Source organism: Ambystoma mexicanum, chromosome 12, assembly GCF_040938575.1.
Source record: "Ambystoma mexicanum isolate Mex_15411 chromosome 12, UKY_AmexF1_1, whole genome shotgun sequence".
In the NCBI taxonomy this organism is placed as follows: domain Eukaryota; kingdom Metazoa; phylum Chordata; class Amphibia; order Caudata; family Ambystomatidae; genus Ambystoma; species Ambystoma mexicanum.
The window spans coordinates 668,628,450-668,656,157 of NC_090936.1; the positions used below are offsets into that span (position 1 = coordinate 668,628,450).

Sequence of the window (27,708 nt, forward strand, 5' to 3'; positions counted from 1 at the left end):
AAAACTGTTTCCTTGCACCAGAAATATGGCAACCTCCCTGTGTGCAGCATTTTGTTTCCCCACCGATTCATTACTTTAATATTTCTGTATGACCTGATTATTACATTTTCTGCATTATTAACCAAAAGCTGAGCTAATCTTGTAGACAATTATGCTACAAGGAACTGGTTCAAGTCAAGGTTCTTCTGCTTCTTTAGAGCAGTATGTTTCTCTAAGAATTGAAAAAGTAAGTCTCCTTCAGGTACACTGCTATCCAATCTATTTACTGATCACTGATTAAGGACTTGCAATAATGTCTCTATAATCGGAATTGCTTCTTTCCTTCCTCAGGATCATACAAATTAATAATTAACCACTACCCCTCCACGTCATCACCTTGCCAGGACACGAGAGCCGCCATCATATACCCACATCTGCTTACCTTGCCCAGTCTCTTTTTTTTTTGTAAAGTTAAATTTCGCTGCAATTACCAAACTACCCATTGGAAATGCCTTTAATTGCAGGTTGGAGCTAGATAGTGTAACCATCAATATGAGGAGCTTCTGTAAGCCAGACTTCCTCTACTATAATTACATCAGAAGTAATAATGAAATCCATGTGGCAACTTTAGAAACCTCCTTCATTCCTTCAAAGGAATTGTACATTTGATGACAGTTTGTAAGGAGTGGTGAAAGAACTGGGGTTGAACATTCAAGGTAACCAAGCCCAACCCTGCTGACAGTCTTGAACATTCATAGTGCTTTATTTCTTACACTAATCTGTACAGTACCCCATCTGACCTTTTACACAAGTAATCTTGAAGATAGCTTTATCCATATTCTTCAGTAGTCCCGCGCTGTCATTGTCCTGGAACAATAAGCCTTCTTCTAAATTAAATCAAGTGTCTGGTTTCCCTTCAGCCAATATGTAACCAATTGTGTAAATGTCAGAGACCCTTTATTAAACATTGCAAATGAATTTAGATATATTTTGGATTGCAGTACATTTTAATGATTTGAAATTTCAACCAGTTCATTGTTGTGTGATCTGAAAACCGTAATGCTCAGGATTTCATTAAATAATTTTTGAACATGGCTTCTATTTATAGGGGATTGTGTGGAGTTACCAAATAATTCTTTATTCATAAATTCAGACCTTAACGTCACCTTAACAGGGATTTTCAAGATTGTTTATGCAGAGCCCACCTTGAGTAAAAATATTGTTTCTGGGTGCCCGTTTTACATGCTACAACCGCATATGTTTTCTATTGAAAGCAATCATTGTAATTACTTATTGAAGATACTCACTCCCACTTCATATCCTTCGAACCCCCCCTGTTGGATTTGGGGGGGCAGCGCCACAGTTTGAAGACCAGTTTGCTTTAGATTCTCCTACTTTCACCTGACTGACGGTATTTTTGAGCCCACTTGGTCTAATCAGATCATCACAGATCATGCCATCCAACATCAAAACATAATTTCCAAAGTGGTCCAAACCCCTATGCAATGTTTCTAAACTATCTTTGAAATAGTTTGCATCCAACATATTTGCACCAGCATCTTTCACCTGAGGATGCCTTTGGATCAAAAATGCAAAAATAAATGTTTTCGATAATGACTACGCAAATCTATGACCTACGTGCACTTAACCAGTGGCTAGCAGCATCTGTGGAAGACACCTCAGAGAATAGTGCGGGATGCGTATTGTGTACTGATGTGACATGTCCACAATTAGTGTGGAGAAGAAACCAGCACATCTATCATCAAAGCCTCCAGTTCCCCTTATGTACTTGGGGCTCTATTTTGAACGTGTTTTGTCGCAGTGAACCACAAAAGAAGGAAGCATTTCAGCATACCCCCTGCACGTGCACAATCTAAATGACACAAGGCCTAGTAAAATCGTTTGTGTTATCCTCCCTCTGTCTTCCCTATCTTGTTGCGCCTAGAAACAACTGTGTACAGGTGTGTTATAAATGACTCATCATATCATATTATATCAAATCACATCAAGTTGCCGACTGGAAAAACTTGTTTGCCCACACATGTGCAGTGCATTGATAGTTTACCACAAGCCCACGTTGCACTTTTCTGTGCATCACATGTTTGCAAATAAGAACCCAATCACAAGTGTGGCACCACATGCATACTCTGGTTTTTCCATGACTTCAAGGTAAACATTGCTTATCACATGCATGTGCAAAGACTCTTTTGCAGCCGTTCACTCACTTTCCAAAGAGCCGTTCACTCACTTTCCAAAGAATACCAACTGCACATTCTTTTATAATACTACCCAGATTAAGTTAGGCTTGTGTGACAAATATGTGAGAGGGCTAATCAGTTTGTACAAAGCCCAGGGGGCTTTGAGTAGCTAAACAGAACGTTTATGTCAGGGTGAGTGCTAACAGTGCATACACATATACGTTACTTATGCAGCATGCATATAACACTGCGTAACACGCCACAGTAAGGGCATCCCGCATAAGTGACAAATGTCAATTTTATGCATGTGTATTGCACAGAACAGTTGTGCTTGCACAAGTTAATGCAAGCATGTGCAGTGTGCACCTGCAGTTGTGTCATGATCAATGGTCTATGCATGCTTGAGGACAGAATACATATGTATTTGATGTAGTTCAACAAGGGCATATGCTCTATTATCATTCCTACATTCACAATCATCCGTTAACACTGTCACAAATAAATTAAAATGCATCATTTGAACAACAGCAATCTTTCTGGTTAAGAATTTAAAATACAAAGTTACATGTGGCACTAAAGTTGCCAACATGATCCATTCCAATCTGTAGGTGCTTATCCATTCTTGTTTTTTTCTCTGCATTCTGGGACTTCTAGTCAGAGTTTCATAGTAGGAAAAGCATAACTACAATTCCCAGAATGCAAAGAAAATCCTGTACTGGATAAGCATCTACAGAATGGGAGGGATCATGTTGGCAACTATACATATGTTGCGCACTGGTGCAGTGAAATTGTCGAAGATACTGGTATATTGTAAACATTGCCCCATTGCTGAAATTCATAGCTGTAATACAGATTTGCAAAGGGGAATTTTTGATAAATTGCACATTCTGGTGCAAATGTGTACTGCCCTGGTCCAAAGTTTACATAGGCTATTGTTAACTTCTGTTTAGATACCACTTTTACTGTGTTTATAAGTCATGAAGGCCTACTGATGTTAGAGTAATACAAGGAAAGCAACCACTGGGGCAAGGATTTTCAAACACATGTTATTAATAGTACATTGTTAGTGTTTTTAGTATAAAGTTTACATGGAGAAAATACTGAAGATATTTACCTGGTTCAGCACGTTTCTCTGCAAATAAAAAAAAGAAACAGTGTTAGTTGGTATGTGAAGGTTTAGAGCGTACCAGGTGTCATGATCCATATGCTAAATCCACAGTTTGCTTTTTGTTAACCTTCCTTTTCTCTTGGACCCCATATGTCAGACCTATTCACCCTACTCGGTCACACAGCTTCTGCTGGACCCAGGCATCAAACAATTCTACTCTAGTTTTAATGCCCATTAGAATGTTAAATTAGCAATTGGTATCTAAGACGAAGTGCCAGGTTTAACTGAACGCATATTCTAGAAACATGTTCAAGGGCAAAGTTTTCTGGAATATTGTTTAAACCTATTTTGCATATTCAATGATATAAGCTCTTTCTTAATAAATAAGTTTGCATATCACAAGATGAACCACTCTAAATTTACCACCAGTTTGACCAATAGATTAGTGTGCAATAAAAGTATTGTTTGGATGGAAGGGTGATGGATGAATTATAGAACGGATGATGAAATGAATGGACATTGAATGTGATGATGGGTTGATCCATTAAAAAACTACAAAATGATCATGTGTTATTAGTTCAAATGTGCATTGCATACAGAATTATTGGTAAACTTTTTCTTTACTAACATTGAAGACTTCTTTCCCAATGACACAAATAGCATTTTAAAATCTCCTTTTTTCATTTAAAACATGCTTGGTGCAGGATGAGTTCTGATATTCGTCATTTATTAAATAGAAGTGATAACTTTCTTTTACTATAATCTGTGACCCTCCATGCCTGAAGGTCATGTAAGCCCAATTATTTAAAAAAATGGGATTTCCTTCTAAAATACCTGATAGATTTGAAATGTAATATAAGTTTTAATTAAGCATGCATCGATATTTGTTTAGTTAATCGGTGCAAACAAGAGCAGTAGCCATAGAATCAGTCAACTAAGCACTGATATTGATAGAGAATATGGAAATGGGTGAGTAATGGCTGAATAGCCTAATTTGTGAATGTTTGGCTAACACATTAATAATATTCAGGAAAGATTGTTAATAAAAAAGATCATGTTGAGTTCAAATAAATAAGTCTGCAAATGAGAAGATTATCATGAGGAGTTATGATATCCATTATTCTCAAAGCACAAATGGTAATTTTGTAACTAAAATATGTAACATTCCATTGCTCCAGGTCATGTTACCCCAAATTATTCTACGAAAATGTGATTGCTTTCTAAAAGAAGTGATGGATTTGAAATGTGATATAAGTTCTAATTAAGCGTGCCTCAATATTTGGTTTGTTAATGAGTGCAAATAAGAGCAGTAGCCATACAATCAGTCAATATAGCACTGGAACGAATACAGAAGAGTCAGATGGGTGAGTAATGGCTGAATAGCTTTATGTGTGAATGTATGTATGACACATGAAAAATATTCAGGAAAGATCACGTTGAATTCTAATAAATAAGTCTGCAAATGAGAAGATGAGAAAATACAGTTTTCTCCCAATGTTATTAATAGATTAGTGTTGATTTAAAAAGATTGTTGCACGGGAGGGTTGATGCGTTTCCTATAAATGTTCTGATCAAATCTTCTTTCTATAACATTTTATAATGTATTTTAAAATGTAGCCATACCGGTAGCATAGGTTGGACTTCTGCCTTTTGTTTCTAGAAATACAATGATCTTGTGGAATTCAAATAAATAAGTCAGCTTTCACAAGATGAAACCATCCTAGTGCTACTCCTAATTTGATGAACAGATTATTGTTGATTCTTTGGATGGAGAGATGATGGGTGAATTATAAAATGGATGACACATTGAATGGAAGTGGTGTGGAATTATGTATGGGTCCATTAAATAAAACTGATACAATAATCATTTGCTATTAGTTGAAATGTGCATTAGATTAAGCATTATTGCTAAACTTCTCAAATAACAGTGAAGCCTTCTTCTGTGGTGACTCAAATATCATCTTATGATGTATATTTTTATTTAGGATGTAGTTAGTTCATGTGGAGTTGTAATATCCGGTATTTTAAAAGCAAAACTGATAATTTCTTTAGGAGAATATTTAACACTCCATGTCTCCAGGTCAAGTAACCCCAACTTATTCTTTGAAAGGGATTGCTTTCTAAAAGACGTGGTGAATTGGAAATGTAATATAGGTTCTAATTAAGCATTCCTTGATGTTTGGTTTGTGAATGGGTACAAACAGGAGCAGTAGCCATAGAATCAGTCAATTAAGCTCGAATATGTGTAGTGAAGATGCAGATGGGTGAGTTATGGCTGAATGGCAAGATGTTTGAATGTATGAATGCCACACGGATAGCATTCAGTTAAGATTGTTAATTTTACAGAGAGATTATTTAAGTGTTTTCATTATTATTAATTTCGACAATATGACATCAGTGATTAGTCATACTCAAAATTGGATCCCTGTATGACTTATTTCTTGATTTCTTTGTTTCTGCATTTCATTAACTGATGGTATCACTGTATACTATTTTGCCTTTGTTCCAGATTTGCCATGATGAAGGCCTTGGCAGAAATGCATTGGCTTTTGTGATCTGTCTGTTTCAATTCAAGAAAGTGTCTGGATATATTTTTGATCACTGAAAGATGCTTTATCTGCATTCAGGTGTGTGTGTTTATTTGCATATTCGGATTACCTGATTGGCTAAAGTGCATGGTTGATTCACAATTAGTACTGCGAGTACACTATCCTAAGCTAACTGCTTTGGTGTTCTAGTGAGTGTAATCAACATTGGCAGTACTAGCAAGCATATCTAAAAGAAAGGGAACATTTTGGATGAGCAATCTGGCGTGTTTATATTAATTAAACGATTTTCACACTATATTAGGACTAAGTAATTGAATGTTGTCATCAAAGACTTAAGTTCACATTGAATTGGGTTCAACTTGAGATTTGACTATTTGTGAACTTAAGTTATTTGCATTTACACAGTTGTTGAAAGGCAATGGAGCCTCAGGAGAAGGTAGCTGATGACAATGGGTCTAGATATAGAAGGTTTGAAGAGTATTTCATATTGAGAAGTAGAGTTATTTCTGTCTGTACGTGTAAGTGTAAATATAGAACCATAATGATGGCTAACCAGGCAAAAATGATTGAAAGCAAATTTGGGAGATTTCCTTTGCAGCCATTCCTGGAGTTTATAACATACAGAGCAGAATTGTTACTTTTTATAAGGGAAAGCGTGTGGGCAGTTTTAGAGGGGGAATTTTGGAAAAAGGTTTTATGGGTTCGGAAGTCCACCCAGTTGCGTCAAGAGTTAGGTTTGACATCCTTGTGGGAGTCTGTGCGATGGAAGATGTTATCCTTTTATGGTAAGTGTATTTTAGAAGACTCAGCAGTGATATTTGAGATTTTAAAAAAGGAGATGGAAATAAACAGCGACAACAGGTTGGGGCAATGTATTTTAGCATGTAAAGAGTGACTGGAAAGACTAAGTGTAACAGAGGCAGATCTTGAATGTAACCCGAATAAGGTAAAAAAGAGATTGAGGGAACTTGATTGGATAACAACTGTAGAGGAAATGAGCAAATACAAGCTGTTTTACCACCGCCAACATGAGACCAGGGTGGTAGGGTCTATCCCTAAGTATTTGATCAAGTTACAAATGGCTATTATAGGGGGCAGTTTATGAGAATTTGTGTTAGATATTGGGATTGACTTACGGCAGGAAATGCTGCTATTGTAGAAAAAAGATGTTGTAGAATCTTTACATCATATTTTGTTATTTTGCACAGGGTTAATGCAGGAAAGAACACAGTATTTTAAATAGTTTTTAGATAGCACAAACACTTTGACACCGGCCGAATGGTGGGTGGTTTTATTAAGTGGGGAAAGAACTTTGTTGGCCTTAGCCACAATGACATTCTTAAAATTCTTAAAAACTGTATTAGTAGAAAGATTTTAAGGACTGGGTTGATGTCAAAAGACGTTATTGTTGTGATCATTGGGAAACATTATTAATTGTTTTTACAGGGACCGGAGGATTAGGATTTTACTCTGATGTTTCTGTTTTTAATGAATGTTTTGATTTTAATAAAGGTTTGTAATTAACCACAATGAGTACTTGTTTTTTAACAAAAATAATATTTTTTCTGAATAAATTATAAATACAACTGAGCTTTGCCAGATATTAATACCAGATACATTTCTTGTCCTGCCACATTTATATAAATGCAACTATATCATCAATGTTTAAGGTTCTCTGTAAGAGAAAGCATATAACTTCACACTAGCGGGTAAAACTCTGAATCTTATTATTGGCAAAGCTATATTTTTACTTTTGTAGGAGAATAAAGGTTTATGTTCAGGCTAGGCCAGTAAAAACTGTATTGATTCACTTCTACAACATTGTTTTTGTCAAATGTAAGATTAAGCTCAGCCTGAAAGGACATCTTATTCTACTAGCGAGGCCTCCAAACCCCCATGTAAGTTAGGCTTAAATTAGTCAGCTGGGTTTTAATTTAGATAGTACATATCATTCGATACCATTGAGAATGTTATACTGGTCATGATACTGACATATATGTATCCCAGCAAAAATGCAAGAAAATGACCAAGTCCACATATACTTTCTATACCAACAGTTTTGTACTCACATGGGTGATTAGACCTAAACCTAACAATTCATATTAAAAGTTGCACAAGCCTCTGTCTCTTTGTATTTCATTTCACCTATTAGATTTATACAGCACTTTCGCCAAAGCACTGGACACAACTAAACAACGGTACAAATATAAAATTAAGACACAGTGTGCATATTCCCTGTAGGTTGGCACCAGCAGATGGGCTTTAAGAGAGAAATGAAATAAAGACAATGATGAAGTTAAACAGACAGACAAAGTTAGAGTATTCCAGAGCTTGGCAGCCAGCAAGGAAACTTAACAAAATTGCAAGGGTGCACAAGGAGGTTTGGGAACAGATAAGGGAAAGACGGGTTGGGTGTGCAAAGCATGAGCTGGGGTGAAGAAGGAAATCAAATAAGGGAGATATTGGGGAGCCAGACCATGGGTGCATTTGAAAACTAAAGAGGGGAAATGAGACGGAAGACAGGACTCTAACTACAACCAAGAAATAGGGAGCAAAGCATTAGAGACCAAAATTCGAGGTGGAAGATGAAAGGGAGCACAGATTGCTGAATTATTGGTGGAACGTAAGGGAGCAAGATGATAGGTAAAAAAAACAATAAGAAGGGCAGAAAAGTAGTTAAGTGTAAAAAGAACAAGTAAAGCAATTAGAAGCTTAGTGGTGTGGAAATCTAGTAAACAATATTTTTTGTGGATATTGAAAAGCTGAAATCGGTAAGAGCGAGCAGTAGATGAAATATGGGAAGAAAAGGAAAGATCAGGGTCGTAAATGACACCCAAGTTGTGAGCTGAAATAGAAAGAGGGGTATGGGAAGGGGAAAAGAAAATAGACAAAAGAGATGGGGAGGAAGGAATTGAAGACGGGGGAAAAGAGTATGTCTTTTTGTGATGGATTTATGTGAAGAAACGAAGAACGCATCCAAGATTAAACTGTTTGTTAACAGCTAGAATTGTTATTGTGGATGGGATCAGAAAAGGCAGAGAAAGAATGGCACAGAACAGTATAGGGCAGTATAAAGAGAGAAAAGAAGAGGGCCAAGGACTGATCCTTGGGGAATCCCATGAAGAAGGGGAACAGAAATGGAAAGTTTACCTGACCAAGTGACAGTGAAAGAACGATCAGCGAGATAAGAGTGAAACCACATGTTGAGTAAATCTTCATGAAATGTAAGGTTTCATAGTGTGAGGAAATGTCAGGTGGTTTTTATAGCAATTGAGCAATTGTGGTGTGCTGGTCACAACTATGTTTCCTAACCCTTGGCCTCACACCCTTTCTGTGCCATCCATCCCTTTGTGTTAGGAGTACACCAACATTCTAGTTCTGTTGATGAGAAAAGGCATGACAATTTTCCTGAGAATAATAACAAAGAATTCTTAAACAGAAATGTGTTGTGATCTTGTTCAACTCAGAGCTATTTGTAATCTAGGGAACCTTTGCAGTTATTCAATCTGAATATTTTGTTAGATGGTGATATCCTGTTTTTCTGCTTACATTTTATCTGTTCTAAAGTGATCCTTCTTTCCCACTCTCCCACTGACATCATAATGCAATCTTATGATGTCAATGCGTTGACCTAGGAAGTGTCAAGAATCATGGAAGGATGGTATCCTGTGGCCATGTGGGCAGGTAAATGAGATATCTCTTGTGTATAATGTATCATTATTTTGTAAAGAAATATTTGTATTCTTCTGCTTACCAGTACATAATTCAATTATTCTTATGGCAGCAGATTAATCCCCTTATTTGAAGCTTTGTAAGGAATCAGAACAACATGTCTGCTCCTCACCTCTGCAGCCATTTTGATTCAGAGGTTAGACCTAAAAGTTCATGATTATTTTATTATTTTCAATACACTGAAGATAGAGGAACCCTGCCACATTTCTCAGTGCCTATCTGCACACACTGAAAATGTGGGATCTATTACCACTGCCTCCCAAAAATGATGCCCTCTGTAGAACCTGCTCCTTACGTCTGATCAAGTTCAGGTACTCACAATAACCTCTGTTGTACATGAAACCAGCAGGCTTCTACCTCCTGTCTCTTTGTGTGCAGGAGTACATGGGAACAGATTTCCTACTGGGACTGTTTTCCCCCTGAAATCCCATTCAGTGTCTGCTGTGGTAAGAGTACCTTTAAATTGAATATCCATGTCTTCTATAGAAGGTGCTAAACGATCGACCACATATTTCACACAATAGGAGGAGTGATGCTCTAAGGGGTGTAACATCAGGAATTCTCCCTCATTAAGAGTACAAGTGGATGTGAGAGCTGGTTACTTCTTTTTCATAAAAACAAAGTTATGTTTAGTTTTTGCAAAGAATTATTTAAGGAACCTAGTTCCTTTGTAAATGCTTAACTCCCAATATTGCATACATGCACCACCTTACTGATGAAAGTGGAAAGACAGGAGCACACTTACAGTATGATGCATGCAAGATATGTGTTTACATATGTAGAAGCAAAATAGGGTTTGCAACATCACTGTACCTGGTTGGCCGTGTTCGCCTTCAAAAGAACAGAGAAAAAAAAATAGATTAATAAAGGGTGAGATATGGAGTCCATAGTAACCATTTCGACACATTGTAGTCATTACTTCATCATATTCAAGCAGACCTTTTTTGTAGGTGTAGGATGAGCATTGTGGTATTCTAGCACTGATCATAAACTTTAAACCAATGTACCATGCTGTGCTGTGTCCTTCACAAGATGACAAAGTCAGATGTAGAAAAGGAAAGTTACAGGATCAGAATAGCAAAGCACCAGAGGTAGCACAGGACGCACACAAAGGTAAGGGACATCCACCATCCCTCCCTCTCACTCCATCAACCACCCTCCATCTGTCATTCCAAGAGCAATCAGCAGGTCGTACATACCAGCATTCCACACCTAGAATATTCATGCCATCACCATTCAAACAGGGAAGACACAGAATGCAGAAGGCACATCACAACATACCTCACACTCTCTAAGCAGATGAACGTGGGTTGAGTAGCTCAGATGTGTACATGAGTCTCTATTTTGAAATATTAGACACCCCCAAACATTAGCACATTTGTAATAAGGCTGTATTTGCGGACACATGTAAATGTTTCTGAATGCCTTGAACACAATGATAACCACTGGAATCTCATAGTATGCATTGGGAAGTTACACTCAACATTTATGTTGTTTATATGAAGAAATAGAACAGCAGATAGAGGGCTTTGTACGGCCATAAAATCTATGATTTTCATAAACATATATGTAAAATCTTAGGCCAAAGAAACCGATTACAGAAATGTGAAGGTTATGCTTGTGACTGGTGAGGACTTTATGCAAAGTATGCAAGACAAAAGCGGACTTACAGTTCGAATCTGATTCAACAACAAGGCCTCTAACCATCTCAAATGTATGCCCCAGAGTCAACCGATTACGGACGACTTCTTTTCGGCCAAATGTGTGATGTCCAACATATCTAACAGCACCAGGGGGCCAGCAGTGAAGCAATGCACAAGATGTCCGGACGAGCATTTTCTGCAGCCTTTCCAGTTAGGCACTTGCCGTCCTATACATAGTGGAAAGGACCCTGTACTTGATAAACTGCTGGATTTGCGCAGTACATTGCAGACAGGTGGTGGTTACACCTAGAAATCCACACTTGCTAACGCCCAAACACACCATTCTGGAGAAAAATAGTGTGGCTGATGAGAGGAGATGAGCACATAACACCCAATGTATCTGTGCATTAAGGAAACAATAGGCTCCAACTGTGTCAAATCACTTAGACTGAAATAAAGTAGACATAAGTGTAAGGCAATGAACCACATTCCTCTTCTACAATATAAATATACATGATATTTCCATTGAACCAGGTTGTAGATTCAGGCCGTAGCCTTGTCATTGGTGGTGCAACCCACGAATCATAAACTTGTGCCAATGCAACCTTTCTAACGTTAAACTATTATAAACGTTCTTGTTCGCTCCAATGGCTACATTTGATCCATTGACCAAGACCCCACTCACACGACTGGATCCAGCAGAAACTATTAGACATTGGGCCAACTCAAACTTCAGCTGGGATTGTATTGTCTATAGGTGAAGTCATGCATTAGCATCCTATTTAGGGCAGAGAAATGAATCAATTTTTCATGGGTGACCGTCAGAATGGCAGTTTGTCAGCCCACAATGACATTCCCCCATGGTATTGAATCTGGATTGATCCTTCCCTAGCTTCTCCAATTATGTGGCGTTTGACCAGATGAGAGAGATGGAATGTAAGACCAATAATGACAGGCATAAATGACTGCCATTCAGGTGCAGTGAACCCTTCATTTATTATGACTGTCTAGAATGAAATGCATTCCACTCAGTCATGCCTGCCACTCATCTACACATGAAAATACAAGAGATAAACATGGCAAGCGCGTGCGGACTGCCTCGTGCAAATACAGGAAAGCCTGTGAACTGTCTCTTCTCAAACACTTCCAAGACTAAGATCCTGCTGATTGGCCCAGCAGACACAATCCCCTCTAATTTCAACATGAATGCCTGAACTCAGTATGGCCTTTGCAGCCGAGAAGAAGTTCAGAACTTGGGAATCGTATTTGATTCAGATCTTTCCTTCATTCTGTAAGTGAGTGCCATCCCTGAGTCTCCCTGCTCCAACCCATGACTCTTACACGGAGTCATCCCCTAGAATAGAAAGCTCCAACAATGTCACTTATCTCTGCAGCTGTCCAATGTCAGCTGGACTAATTCAGTGGGGTTGATGATGATCTATTAGCCAAAACATAACACAAGGCCAAGTAAGGTAAAAAGCATATTGCCTGCCTTACCTTAGGTTAGAAAGATGTGATGTAAAGTCTCCATGACTAAATGCACTACACCACTCATGAAGCAACTAAGTTCAAATCTATTAGTAAAAGCCAAAATGTTTGCTGAGTGACATATTTAATGATCTGTTAATAACTTACCGTGAAAATACATCATTAATACAATATCAAACCTTTTTGTCTCTCTTCCTTTACCAATCCTACCCACTACCAACCCTAACTTTCTGTCGGTTCACTTGTTTTATGATATATGTCTACTAACAACCGAATACATGACATTTTTAGCAGAAATCTTGCACATTATAACTAATTGTAGCCCTGTTTTGAAAAAGGCCTGCTGGCCAAAACACGTGTAAACTGCAAAGGGCATGTTTTGAATATGAACTAAAAATTGATCCAATCTATTAAAATTCTGGCTGAATAAATCATTTTTGGATTAGTACCAACCTACACTTTGATTACTGTGCCTGGCGGCACCTCAGAATACCAACATTGCTGAAATTTGACATATGAAGGAAGGGGCAATCCTTCATTGTATTTTGAAGTGCAACATACATCTCTTCCATAAGGCCCGGTTCGCAATTTGCCAGTCTTTATACCCCACTACAAATCTTTAACTGTAATGACAGAATAGTTTGTATCCGCAAAATATATATTCTTGTTGATAAAATAAAATGTATTGTATCCAAGTTGAAGTCACCCATTTGCTTTCTCTGCAGGGTTGAGAGATTGTCATTTTTATTGTATGGATAAGAATGGAAATTTGAGTGTGCAATAGTCCACAATGACATTAAGCTTACGCTGTGGAATTTGTGTTGCTCCTTGCCCAGTTTATCAGATTAAGCAGAATACCATCTAATGGAGAGAGCACAAATTTGACCAATAAGAGGAAGAAGACATTATTGCAATTCAGTTGGGCAGATTCATCCACTGGGATTGTCTGGAATACTTTGTGGTCCACTCAAACATGTCCCCTACACAGAAACGCATACAAATTTAACCACTAAGCATTAAACAGCAAACTGGCTCATGCAAAGCAAGGAATTAATGTAAACCATCTCTCTATAAACACTTCTAGAACAGCTGACTAGCCCAGCAGACACAAACCACACTCCTTCCAACATGGCCAACTCAGCCTGTCCCCTGCAACCAAGAAGCAGGTTCATAACCTGGCAGGCAAGGTTCACTCAGATCTTGCCTTCATTCTGCAAGCAACCGCCATCCTTGAGTCTCCCTCACTCCCACCTATGACTCCTACAAGGGGTCATGCTCTCTTGCAGCCAGCTCTAACGGTCTGCTTATACAATTGTGCTGAACTTTGCAGCTGTCTAATCTCAGCTGGACTAATGCAGTGGGGTCGATGATATTCTATCAGGCAAAACAAAGCACAGGGCAAGTATAGTAAAAACAAAGCTGGCAGGTTTATCTTGGATTAAAAAAGATTGGATCTCAAGTGCCCAGCACTGAAGGCACCTCACCACTCATGAAGCAACAGAGAGTTCAAATGTATTTGTTAAACCCAAAGGTCTGTTTGACCTTCACCTGGATATCCAACACATCTCTTCCTCCATTTCCAGCAGACTAGCCCCGAAAATGGCGGCATTCTTTTTGCAGCTGCACTGCATGTCTTTTCTTCACTGTCATTTATTAAACAATATTGAACAAGTTGACAAGGAGAAATTCCTGACCCACTTTAAAAGCACAGAACATTCTCCACTATACAGAACCGATATTCCATTATTTCTAAAAATTCATTGGAGTAGAAACGGGCCTGGGCAACATTCATTGCCTATTGCAAATAGAAAGGTTTTCAATTATTTTCTAACAGATAAGCTAGATGGACTAAGACGGAGGGCTATTGGGAGTCTAATTCCATAAAATAGATGCATAATATGAGAAACCTTGTTTCTCTGATTTGTTTCTCCCTTTTTGCATTGGGAACCTCAAGTCTTAAAAAATTAGCAGGACGCATAACACATGTACCCTTAGAAAGGTTTTCTGTCACAGCGCCCCATGTTTGGAATGCACCTGCTACCATCAATATTCTATGAAAATAACTCTGCTGTTTCTTGGAAAAAAGTTTTGAGTCCATTCAAAAATTGCACCTTTTCTGTCGCTCAACACAGAAAAGCGTGTACAACAGAGAAAAGAACATTTAGAGTATGTCAGGCTATTTGTTAATTCGGGAACTGTTTGGGGTGTCAAGAACAGAGGCCTACAATTTACATGATCAATAGAGGGACAGAGTGTAAAGTAACAACTCAGAGCAATGGTTGGGAGTGTGGTAGAAATATTGGGAAATTGATATTTTGATGTCCCCCAGAGTTCCATTACTAGTGTGTGGTTGGAGATTAGATGGGCTGCTTATGCATGCAGTGAAATTGCATATATGGATCGCCCTAGTGTTTTTGGAGGAGTGGGGCAGAGGGCGATAACATTATAAGCATAGATTCACAAATAAATTGCTACGAGTAATTTTCAGTTTCTCCTGGGAAGGACTAGTCAATTCACAAAGAAGTTTCTTCTGGCATACCCCTAGGAAATTATGAGAAGTCAGAGTTCCTCATGCTAACTTCAGAGTTACTCATAGAAACGTCCTTGTGAATCAAATGATCCCCTCACAGAGTAAGTTGGCGGTAAGTCAAAGCTACCTCTTTTGTTTATTGACCCCATAGTGATTGTTTAGTTTAGTTTCTTTATTTATTTATTTATTTATTGTTGGGGTGAACAGGGAGTTCAAAGCTCTTTTGCTTTGTTCCAAGGCTAGCAGGATAATGGGTCTAGCCATACTCTTATGCACATCAACTCCAATGCGTCGACTCAGTGAAGGGTTATTTTGAGGCTTGATGTGTTCCTGATATATGGAATGACCTCCACCACACTCATGCACAAAGAAGCAGTAACCCAAGCAATTATTTTACTTATCCAAACTACAACATGAATGAAAGCATTGTTGAGCATATCACTTGATCTATGTACAGCATCACCTAAATCGGGCTTTGTCATACAAGTCAGAACTGAGAACAGAAGGCGGGTAGACATGTAGGTTAGTAGAAGCCACAAAACAGCAAGCAAGCCCTGTTTTCAGCGGTGAGGTGGACTGTGTATACATTCATACTGCTTTAGAGCCACGCACGTGCACGCATCATGACTCTGCTACTCTATCCCTATTTTACCCAGTGAAGTCACAGCTCATACCCTGATCGCACAGCTCGCTTTGGGAAAATCATTACGCTTACGAGGTAAGAGACTCAGCACGATCGGCACTGGTTGCTATCAATACCATCACCGCTTGCAAACGTTTTTGTTCTCATCCTACTAAGCGGGAACGTTTTCCTAGATGCACGGTAACTTTCACCAAAAACTTCTTCCCGTGATGAGTCCTGCCGGCTTCTAATAGACACACCAATAAACCCTTATTTGATATTTTTGCATTCATCTGCCTTAATCTCTACAGGCACCTCCACGTTTAGTTGCACTTTCTGTTTCTCTGTGTTTCTAAGCCAGTCATAAGATAAATTGCATTTTTCTGCCTTAATTACTCCAGGCCCCTCACGTTAAGATGCACCCTCTGCACCAGCCAAGCTAATACACCCCATCCTAGCACAACCCACGTGTACTTACCACTATAGGCAGTTCTTTGGCTCTTTGGCTCTCTGCCACTGGCAGTATGTTTATTAAATACTTACCTGTAATATATTTCACCCCTTTCAGTGGCCATGAACAGCCAACAATCAACCTATTCTGGTCCCTACCACCACGACATTTAACCTGTGAACCTGTGAATCCTCCAGCATCAACACTGGATCTTGACATACCCTCCCTGCAAGGTATGCCTCTGTTTTCTGATACTATTCTGAGTTCTTATGAATCACCATATTACCCAGGTAACTTACTGTAACCCCTTCCTTGTAGAGTGTAGCTACGGTCGCCCTACCAGAAACCAGCGCAGGCACCCAAATATTTTCAAGTTCAACCGCTGATACTACCAAGGTAGGCTTTCCCTACAGATATTTTTTTGTCTGTTAGGTCACTCCCCTTTCTCTGACACCCCCGCTCACGTGTCATCTGTCCCTTTAGGCATTCACCCTTTTGAACTACGTCCTGATGACAGTTCGGACCCTTCACCTGCGAACAGCTCAACACAAGTGAAGGCTGACTCCATCCCGAACCAGAAACATAATCATGTGTCGACAAGAATAATATACTACTAGTCCACTAGTAGTATTGAATTTCGCACCTTATACTTGTGCTACTAACCCTCACTCACTGAACTGTGATGTTCTAAAACAGTTTGCAATTTCTTCTGTGAGCCCAATCTGGGCTCAAATGTGAGTTTTTAAAGGTTCAACTATTGTCTTTCTTTCTGTATGAACCTACAGTTTTTTTATATGTGTGTCTGAATCTATGATTAAACTGATCACCATAAAATCATCTCATAATCAATGTGTGACCTGCATCAGCTAGTATTTGTATAAACTAGCTATCTGCCTCCTTCAAGCCTACCACTATTGCACGGTTGTAAAAGGGGTAGCTTTTGACTCTTCTCCTTCTTACTACGTAATAGTGCCTTTTTGAGTCAAGCCCCCCTCCAACAAAAAAGAAGGCTTCACCTAGCCCCACCCTTCTCCCTGTGTATACATGCAGCAGACACACTGGAGTATTCAGTTCATTTGGTGAAGCTGTAACGTTTATTGGCGCTGGGTGTTTACCACCTGAACAATATAAATGGGACACATTTAAAGCGTGCATGGTATTTTTGATGAACTTAAAAGGTACACAAGATGGTTGCAGCAATGTGAATTGAGAGTACATTTTGTTGCTGGAAATTGAACATATCACCTCTGAATCATAATATTTTAACAATTGGGGAATTGTTTGGTGACTGCTTGCTACGCCACTCTATACATATGTGAACAATATATTAGAACATGAAATGCAAGTGGCGTTATTCTAAGGCTGTGTTCTTCACAGGCTATAACTACACCATGAAATCTATCTTTAGAAGACTGTGGGCAAAGTTTTATATATGTTTGGGTGACTTTCTGCAACTTTTAACTATTTGTTTTTCGTCCACAATTGTAGGGTTATATTGGTGCACTCACATATGTAAGGAATATAATAATCATGTAGGCATCAGCCTAAATGCTGTGACAAAGCTCTTTGTGTGAAATGTGGAAATATAGTTCTGGCATGATATTTATATGTTCTCAAATATTGTCATTAGCAAATTTGAAATAAATGAATGCACTTGATACTCATGTTCATCTGAATGAACTATTTCAAACTCTAAGGCATGTTTGTAATTTCGCAGATATAACAATCACGAATTATAGACTACAATGCAAAAGATAATACAATCGCATGTAATGACATGTCCCACTAATAGTTTGTGACATCACATAAACATCAGTTCGAGTTGTTAAAACATTTTTATTATTAAAACCAAATACAAAAACTTGTTTTTTGTGTTGTAAAAAAAAAAAATACATTGGTTTTCTAGGCCAAATAAATCAGGGTGGTCCAAGGCATCAATGTACCCACCTTGACATGCAGCACCACCAGAAAGTATGTACACTTGCTATCCCTTTAGTGTGCTTGTTAGAACATATCAATGTTACTATTTTATTTTTATTACGGATTACTATTTCAACACCACAGTTATGCACTTATTTAAAATGTAAACTGTAAATATGACACGTTTTACTGTTTATTATGAGATGTCAGAAACGGATAATATGTTATCTTTTATAGATTTGTTTCTACAATAAATCATTGCTTACCCTATTATGTACTGACTTTTTTTGACAACTAGCACAAAACATGAAGTTGCTTCGAGCTCGCAACCATTTTTTGCCATGCATGCATTGGCTTCTGGTTCTCTCTGGTAAGCCCATGTCACACCATAAAAGCCACTGAGGGGTACCAGATTCCCGACAAAAGGCTGCCTCACAATGTCAAGCCACACAGAGAGAAGGAGATTGAGACGCTTCTCAATATCTGTCTACCAGAAGGTTTGCAACTGCGGCAGGTGAATGAGTACCTATTTACAGAATGAGGAGTCCTTTGGCCCTCCACCCATTCACCGCAATATGCCTAAAACTCGGGGATTTGTTTGAGGGCCTTCATGTAAAAATTATATGGTTTACATGTTTCCTGGACGTCAGATCGATCTGTTCTCATTTTAGCGTAAAGGAGCTTTGCGGGTGACAACTGGAGGAATTGACTTTCGTAAAGGAAGTGTTATTCAGAAAATAAAGATTATCTTTTTTCCTAGGTACCTTGGCTGGATTTCTTTCAGATCTGTATTGAAATGTGATCATCTCGCTTTACCTTTAATGTTCAACTAGGCATGTGCTCACTTGGTAGCGGACACATGGTCCCTCCAGAAACCTTAATGTGCATTTTGGAAATCGTGCACATTATGAAATGCCTTATCCAGAATAACAGCCAGCAAGTTTTTTCAATACTTTCATCTGTAATAAATTGCAGTCATGTACGGTTGGTCTCTGCCACTGTGCGGAACAAGAAGATGGATTGTTTGAAATTGATGTTGCTAAAGCATATCATTTTCATTATGCACAGGCATAAGAGTGTTTTAAAGGGTTATTTACTGAGCACAACTGTTGAGCCAATTGAAAAGCACCGAGCCTGCTTTCAGCCCATCTGTAACAAGCAACTCTTGACAGAAATGTGATTTAAAAGCCCTTAATGCACACCATTTGCCTGGGAAAGACAACTGATCCAATCCAAAAGTCTCACCATGATAACTTACGAAAATACTTTATATCCCAGTGCACCACTCTGCGTTATGCTGGGATTGGCTAGTATTAGAATCTATACATACCTGGGGTGGATTCTGAGACAAAAGGTAGCAATTTTACATGATGCCAATAAACATTGACCGTGATTTAATAAAATAACAAGAGATCCCAACAGAGGCAATACGATGCCTCAACCCAGGGCTTCGCTGAAAAGAGATCACAGTAGTCCTTGACCACAGTGACTGTTCTTGCTCAATGGGTGAGCGACCAACTCTCTGATTCTGGGTGTGCTTTTGAGTGATGGATAGGGCAAAATCAGTTGGGGTCGAACATGCTATATATATATATATATATATATATATATATATATATATATATATATATATATCAAACACTATACACCAAACTTATTGTAAGTACACGTGGCAGATGAGCTAGGTACCTTGATTCTGGATGGTTGAAAGGTTACATAGGGATTGAAATGAAAATACAAGAGAAACAAAGGGATGTCTACATTAATGCAAAATCTAGTGAAAGGTAACATCTTTGACATACTTTCAGCATGAGATGTGCAAGTATCTTTCCTGGCATTTGTAACTTTGTTTTTTAAACAATAATGTCCCAAGAAAGATACTACCAGCCAGAAAATCTCTAAGCAATCTGAAGCAAAGTTTCCCAAAAAATCTTTAAGAGACTTTGCATCCACTGAATTGGCAACAGCATCTTTCACCTACGGATGGTGCATACGTTTCCAGTGTATTCATTGAATGACATATTCTAGCTGCAAAAAAACGTTGTTTGCATTTATATTCCGTTGGGAAATGCGTCATTAATTGTCCTTATGAAAAACGAACTAGACAGGAAAGGCATTTGTTCTGTTGGTTACTGCGTCACCTGCGGATTCCTGGAGGTCTGAACCACACACTGGGAAGGGAGAGAGACCCCATTCAACAGCAGGGCATGCTGGCTGTGCTCCAGCGGGCAGGAGAGGAGAACACCTATATGACCCGGGCCATTATGGATTTCAAAATGGTGCAAAGCCCAACTATAATTTCAGGCCCTGCCCTTAGAAAACACATTATCAGAAGCAGGTTTCTGAGTTGCCTCTTTAGAAAGCATTGAAAATGTAAAACCAAAGGACTTTTCCTAAATAAATGCCAAGCAGCATTCTCAGCTGACCATAGTGTTTAATTAATAACATGTATTGTAATTGGGATGCCACAGCAACATGCATTACTGCTTTTGAAAGTGGTCTATAAACTGCCCATGTGGTCACACACCTTCTTCCAACTGCTATATAATGAAAAGGCTTGTTTATGTTTAAAAAAACAAAAAAAAAAATCTGACAGGAGATTCAGTGGAAAATATCTGCTCCTCACATCTGCTGACATTTTGATTCAGTTTATACTTCATACCTAGAGGTTCCGTGAGTGTTTTAGCATGTGTGATGATAACCCCTGACTTTGGATATGGGACCATCACAGAGAGGATACAAGAGTGCCCTATTGGGACCCCAAGAGCCACTGGACCCAAGAGAACTATGGGTAGAGGACCCCTTTTTGAAGGATTCTTGAAGCACCCCCCATGTCACGGAATTCCCCCTTTCTCACCTGAGAGCGATCCTTGCAGGATTTCTTGGGGGGTGTCTTCTTACGCACGGACCTGGTCTTGTATAAGCCTGCACAAGCCTCTTCTGGCTCCAGCGTGCGTTCAGAGTTCCGGGATTAAGATAATCCGGGGATCCAGGAAACGAAGAAGGTGCGCAAGCACGGCACACGGGTCCAGGAAGCAAGGAAGAAGGAAGAGGGGAAAGGGAATAGAATTAGAAGGTCCAGGAACAAGGATAACAGTTCAGCGAACTACGGAGCACACGTCTAGTCGCTACTTGCAATAGCATTGAGACGCACAGGGGCAAGGTCTATTTGTAGATTACGCTACATCCGACGTGAAGACCGAGGAGGGCGTTTCACGTTAGACGGCCATGTTGGAAGTACCAAGGAGTGCAAGACCCGTTGTGATAAGGACCATGAAGTCCAAAAGGGGTGCGTTCTGTGGGGCATGACAGCATGATTCCTCCGAAAACCTGTTCCACCAGGTTTGCCTGGGTGTATGAGATGGAATCTTCTGAGCAATCGAGGGGTATTCAGATTAGAAAATGGTTCCCAGGTTCATTCACTAGGAGGATATCCTTTCCATTCAACCAAGTACTGAAGCTGACCCTGTTTATACCTGGAGTCGCATATTCGGGACACTTCATATTCCAGTTGTTCGTCCACCACCACAGGAGTGGGTCTGCAGGATTTCCGGGAGGATCGGATGTAGGGTTTTAATAAAGAAGTGTGAAAAACTGGGTGAATTTTCTTAAAGGAGTCTGGTAGCTTAAGCCGGTATGAGACTGGATTTATGATTTCCTTGATGGAAAATGGACCATATTAACGGGGGGCCAATTTGTTTGGCCTTAAATGTCGGGGTAGTAGTTTCGAGGACAACCAGACTTGATCACCAACTGCATAAGAAGGCCCTGGTCTTCTTTTGGTATCCGCATAACGCTTAGTATGTAGTCTGGCCTTCTCTAAGTGTTCTTTGGCTTCCTTGTGTATGTTGATGAGTGTTTCAATCCAGGAGTCGACGGTAGGTACTGGTGTGGGATGAGGAAGAACAGAGGGTAAAACTGATAGATGGAATCCTTGACTGCAATAAAAGGGGCTGGTCTTAACTGCTGAGTGATCAGAATTGTTGTTGGCGAATTTAGCCACGGGTATTAGGAGCGACCAGTCATCCTGTGCCTTGGTGGCGAAACAACGAAGGTATTGTTCCAGGGTCTGGTTTACACATTCCGTAGCTACGTTTGTTTGTGGATGATAACCTGATGAGAGAGCGAGTTGGATTCCTAGAATGCAACAGAGATGTTTCCAGAATTGTGAGACGTATTGGTGTCCTCGTCTGATATGATCTTGCAAGGAAGTCCATGAAGGCGGAAAATGTGTTCCAGGAAGATTCGAGCAAGTTCTGATGGGGATGGTAGTTTATACAGGGGTGTAAAATGAGCCATATGAGTGAACAAGTCAACGGTGACCATGATAGTCGTGTATCCCCTGGAAGGTGGCAATTCCACAATGACGTCTGTAGCGATGAATTCTCATGTCCTAGTTGGTAGTGTAGGTTGCAGTAGGAGACCCACCGGTCTCTTGTTATCGTGTTTGTTTTGACTACAGATAGAACAGGCTCGGATGTACAGTTGTACGTCAGTCTTCATTCTAGGCCACCAAAATTGTCTTTGTATAAGACGGAGGGTGTTGGTGATGCCACGATGTCCGGAGTGAAGGGTATCATGGCAGAGGTTTATTATCCTTTGTTGTAATTTCTGTGTGGGGATGACTAGAGCATTATCCTTGAACAAATATCTGTCCTTAGTTCTCAGATTCCATTGATTCTTCCTTGAAATATCCTTCCAGAGCTCAGAGGATTGGGTTTGCATCCGAACTTCTTCCAGAAGACTGACTGCTTGAGCTACAAAAATCATGTGGGGAAACATCTTAGCATAGGCCCGATCTTCAATAGTTTTGTAGTCAAGATGTCGAAATAAGGCGTCAGCAATTATGTTTTGTGATCCAGGGACACGACTGATGTGGAACTGGTACTGGGCAAAGAAGAAGGTCCAATGGACCTGGCGACTATTCCTACACTCCAAGGATTGTAGAACCTGAAGATTTCGATGGTACGTGCGGACCTGGACTGGATGTCGAACTCCCAGGAGTAGATGTCGCCATTCTGTGAAGGCTTGGCGGATGGCTAACAGTTCCTTTTCCAAGGTGGAATAATGTGTCTCAATGCGAGTCAGAGTTCATGAAAGGTAAGCAATGGGGTGTTCCAATTTGTCCTCAAATTCTTCCTTCAACACTGCTCCTGTTGCGTAGTTAGAGGCATCTGTCTCCACTAGGAATGGCCGATTAATGTCAGGTTGGGCCAGGATGGGGGCTTGAGTAAACTCTGTCTTTAAACGTTGGAATGCCTTGTCTTGAGGTGCAGACCAGAGAAAGGGAGTGTCTTTCTTCAATAGAGCAATGATCGGTTGAACAATCTCAGAAAAGGTGGGTATGAACTTCCGGTAGAAATTGGCAAGCCCCAGGAAGGATTGAACTTGTTTCACGGAAGTTGGAGCCGGCCAAGATAGTAGGGCCTTTACCTTCGAATGATCCATACCAATTCCTCCTGGGCTAAGGACAAATCCTAGGTAATGAACAGAAGTAACGTGAAACAAGCATTTCTCGGGTTTGGCTAGGAGTCTGTGTTCACATAGTCGTTGTAAGACTGCCTTTACATGCTCTTCATGCTTTAGAAGGTCCTTGGAGTAGATCAAGATATCGTCCAGGTAGACGATAACGAAGAGGAACAGCATGTCAGAGAACACCCTATCCATGAAACGTTGAAAGACTGCCGGGGCATTAGCAAGTCCAAAGGGCATGACCAGATATTCGAAGTGTCCAAAGGGTGTTCTAAAGGCTGTTTTCCATTCGTCTCCTTCCCTGATACGAATCAGATGATAGGCACCCCTGAGATCCAGTTTCGTGAAGATTCCAGCTCCTCTCACCGCTTCCAGGATATCTGAGATCAAGGGTAAGGGGTAACAGTCCTTGAGGTAGCATTGATTTAATCCACGATAATCGAGGCAAGGTCTAAGTTCCTTGGTGTCCTTCTTGGGAACAAAGAACAACGAGGCTCCAGCTGGGGATTTCGATGGTCTTATGGTGCCATTTTCAAGGTTGGTATCCAAGTATTCTCAGATGGGCCTTTTTTTCAGGTTCGGATAGGATGAACATCCTCCCAAAGGGAGTCACTGCTGAAGGCTCTGTGTCTATGGCGCAGTCCTCAGGTCTGTGAGAGGGTAGAGCCTGAACTATGGCAGTTGAAAACACATTAGCATAACCCTGATAGGCCTTTGGGACCTGTATGATATTGGAAACCATGAGTGGTACTTGCTGATCTGTTGATGGTTCTTTGGAAGGTGTCAAGGAGGAATCCAGGAATAGACAGTGAGACATACAAAACTCAGAGCCGAGAAACAAGAATCCTGCTGCCCAGTTGATATAAGGATTATGTTTCTGTAACCAGGGCATTCCCGGTACCATGGGTTAATGAGCCGGCTTAATGATGTCAAATCTGATCACCTCTTGGTGATGGTTTATTGAAAGCTGGATCTCTTTAGTCTGCAGGCTTATGGGTCCTGAAGTGAGGGGTCTTCCATCGATCGCTTCCACTGGTTGCATGGTACTTCGTGTCTCGTATGGAATGTGGTGACTAAAAACCCAATCTTGATCAATGAATACTCCCACAGCTTTGCAGTCTACCAGGGCCAAAATGGAGTAGGTCTTATTCTTGGATGGCGATAGGAAGGCCCAATCACTAGGCTGTTTTGTCCAGGAGAGTTCAAGGATGGAATAAACGTGGAGCAAACATCTCTCTCCCGAAGCCTTGCTCCATCTAGGATCAAGAGCTGGCCCCGAGGAGGGGCTATAGGACATTCTCTAACCAGATGTTTATCCGAGGCACAATACATGCACAACCCCGTATGAATCCTTCTCATCCTCTCTTGCGGGGATATGGGTCAACGGAAGGCTCCTATCTGCATAGGTTCTGGTTCAGTAACTGACCCTGGGTTTGTGTCAGTTTTGGAGGTAATCTCAAAGGACACCTTCGGGGGGGTTACTTTGGATTTATTCTTCTCTGCCTTCCTTTCCTGGATACGAAAATCTATTTGCATGGCAAGGTCCATAAGAGCCTGGAATGAGCTTGGGTGAGCCACTCTGGCCAACTCATCTTTGATCGCCTCATTCAGTCCTCTTCTGAAAAGAGTAAACTTGCTTCAGGAGACCAGTCAGCTTCCTTAGCCAATTGCTTGAATCGGGTTACAAACGTAATCATATCCTGGGATCCCTGCTGAAAGTCTAGCAGGCGTTCCTGGGCACTATAAACCTGCTCTGGGCGGGCAAACATGGTTTTAAAGGCCTGCATGAAACCGTCATAGTCATCCAGGAGGGCATCTCCAGAATTGACTAAGGTCGTAGCCCGGGTTAGAGCATTTCCGGAAAGGTGTGCAATTATGACGCCTACCTTAGCCCTGGGAGTTGAAAAGTAGTAGGGCTTAAAAGTAAAGTGAACCAAACAAGAATCAAGGAATCCACAAAGGGTTTTTGCAGATCCATCGTATTTGTCAACAATGCCACCCAGCAATAAACTTTCGTTTGTGGCAGAATCACGGGATAGAACTAATTGTTTGAGAGCGGCATTTTCCGCTTTTAAATTCTGTACCTCGGTTGTTAGTTCTTGCATGCCATGCATGAGATCCTGAACGGCCGCTTCCATGTCGACTTCGACTTCGGTCGTTTGGCGTCTCAAACTGTAACAGAATTCCCCCTTTCTCACCTGAGAGCGATCCTTGCAGGATTTCTTGGGCGGTGTCTTCTTACGCACAGACCTGGTCTTGTATAAGCCCGCGCAAGCCTCTTCTGGCTCCAGCGTGCGTTCAGAGTTCTGGGATTCAGATACTCCGGGGATCCAGGAAACGAAGAAGGTGCGCAAGCACGGCACACAGGTCCAGGAAGCAAGGAAGAAGGAAGAGGGGAAAGGGAATAGAATTAGAAGGTCCAGGAACCAGGATAACAGTTCAGCGAACTACGGAGCACACGTCTAGTCGCTACTTGCAATAGCATTGAGACGCGTGGGGCCGCGGGGGCGCAGTCTATTTGTAAACTACGCTATGTCCGATGTGAAGACGGGAGAGGGCGTTTCACGTTAGACGGCCATGTTGGAAGTACCAAGGAGTGCAAGCCCCGTTGTGATAAGGACCATGAAGTCCAAAAGGGGCACGTTCTGTGAGTCATGACACCTCAAGCAGACACAAACACCCAACAGGGAAATTTAATTCTTTTCCTATAAGGTAACAGAGCTGCAGACTCTGAAGTCCACCCGATAGTGTCTAACTGCAATCTTTCCCTCAGCACAGCTGCCTAGGGACAGACTACAAATGAGTCCTTGAGACTCTACCAGTTCACAGGACGCTGGAAGCCGGAGCCACATTTCATAAACACATCAAAGGATAGAACACATACATATGTTTACTGCATGTGGCTCAAGTTACACATTTATTGTTCTTATTTTCATGCTAAATTCATAGGGAATACAATGTTGCCATTCCTCAGACTGAAAGTGTTTTGTTGGTTTCTGCCTCACCTGCGGATTCCTGGAGGTCTGAGTCACACACTGAGAAAGGAGGGAGACCCCATTCAGCAGCAGGGCATTCAGACTATGCTCCAGTGGGGAGGGGAGTTGAACACCAATATGACCCGGGCCATTATGGATTTCAAAATGGTGATAATCCCAACTATGATTTCAGGTCCTGCCCTTCTCAACCCACATGACCTTTAGTACATGATTCAATCACAGAGAATCTCAAACCTTCTACACAGATTAAAGTTATGCCCCACGGCACTACTCAAAGGGTGTAGAGGACAGACTTTAAAAGGCAGCTACCTCAGTCAGTGAGTGTCAATCCTTGAAAGAGCTGAAGGAGGAGACCAGTGTGCCCTGAAATATCCTGGTCCTCTTGACCCCATATGAGGAGAGCATAACAGCAGAGCTCAGGAAGGAGGAGGCACTGATGAGTGGTGAGGCCAGAGGAGTGTGGCATAAAGAGAAGGTAGTAATTGGCTTTGAGAAAGAACCGTTTGGGTTAGAGGAGAGGATTGGTGATAGTGTGGAGCTGAAGGGAAAAATACAATGTCTTATTGGAAACAGAGGGAGGGATTGTTTGAAAAGAATTGAAATATCAGGTAGAGAGGATAGAGACAAAGGAGGATAATTGAGACTTACAGCCTCATCACGAGTTTGGTGGTAACCCTTAAATGCGTGGTAACGCTATTACTGCCACATTTAAAGGTCTGCCAAATCACGGGTTCGGCAGGATTTAACCCATTTCTGAGTTGGGGGTAAATCTGCCGCAAATTTGCAGATTTATGGCACTATTACCGCACGGTAATACCACAGACGTAGTAGCGCCAAAAATTCCCCACTGGGCCCAATGGGGAATGGAGACTTCCTGAATGGGCCCAATGGGGAATGGGGAATTACCGTTCCGCCCAACCCGTGATCCGGCACTAATAGCACCGGGGGTTTGGAAGTAATGCCAATAGCCCCAAATACCACCGGGATACCGGCCAACTCGTGATGAGGCCCTTTGTCTTA

At 40.7% G+C, this 27,708-nt stretch overlaps 1 protein-coding gene and 1 long non-coding RNA gene across 52 annotated transcripts in view; one reads left to right on the plus strand and one right to left on the minus strand.

The window, feature by feature from the left end:
• Positions 1-27,708, minus strand: part of LOC138513982 (mucin-19) — a 1,848,798-nt gene that overhangs the window by 1,502,404 nt on the left and 318,686 nt on the right. For all 50 annotated transcript variants that reach the window (XM_069629210.1, XM_069629207.1, XM_069629194.1 and 47 more), the window contains exons 23-24: positions 10,380-10,397; positions 3,292-3,309 (exon numbers count right to left, since the gene is read on the minus strand). In XM_069629210.1, the coding sequence (XP_069485311.1) occupies positions 3,292-3,309; positions 10,380-10,397 (36 nt within the window). The remainder of the gene's footprint in view (positions 1-3,291; positions 3,310-10,379; positions 10,398-27,708) is intronic.
• On the plus strand, positions 3,330-18,493 carry LOC138513991 (uncharacterized). Of its 2 annotated transcripts, XR_011281858.1 has the most exons (4): positions 3,330-9,518; positions 16,418-16,533; positions 16,619-16,696; positions 16,784-18,493. It is a non-coding gene; the product is annotated as an uncharacterized lncRNA (long non-coding RNA). The 2 variants fall into 2 exon arrangements; XR_011281857.1 differs by having other exon boundaries at positions 16,619-18,493.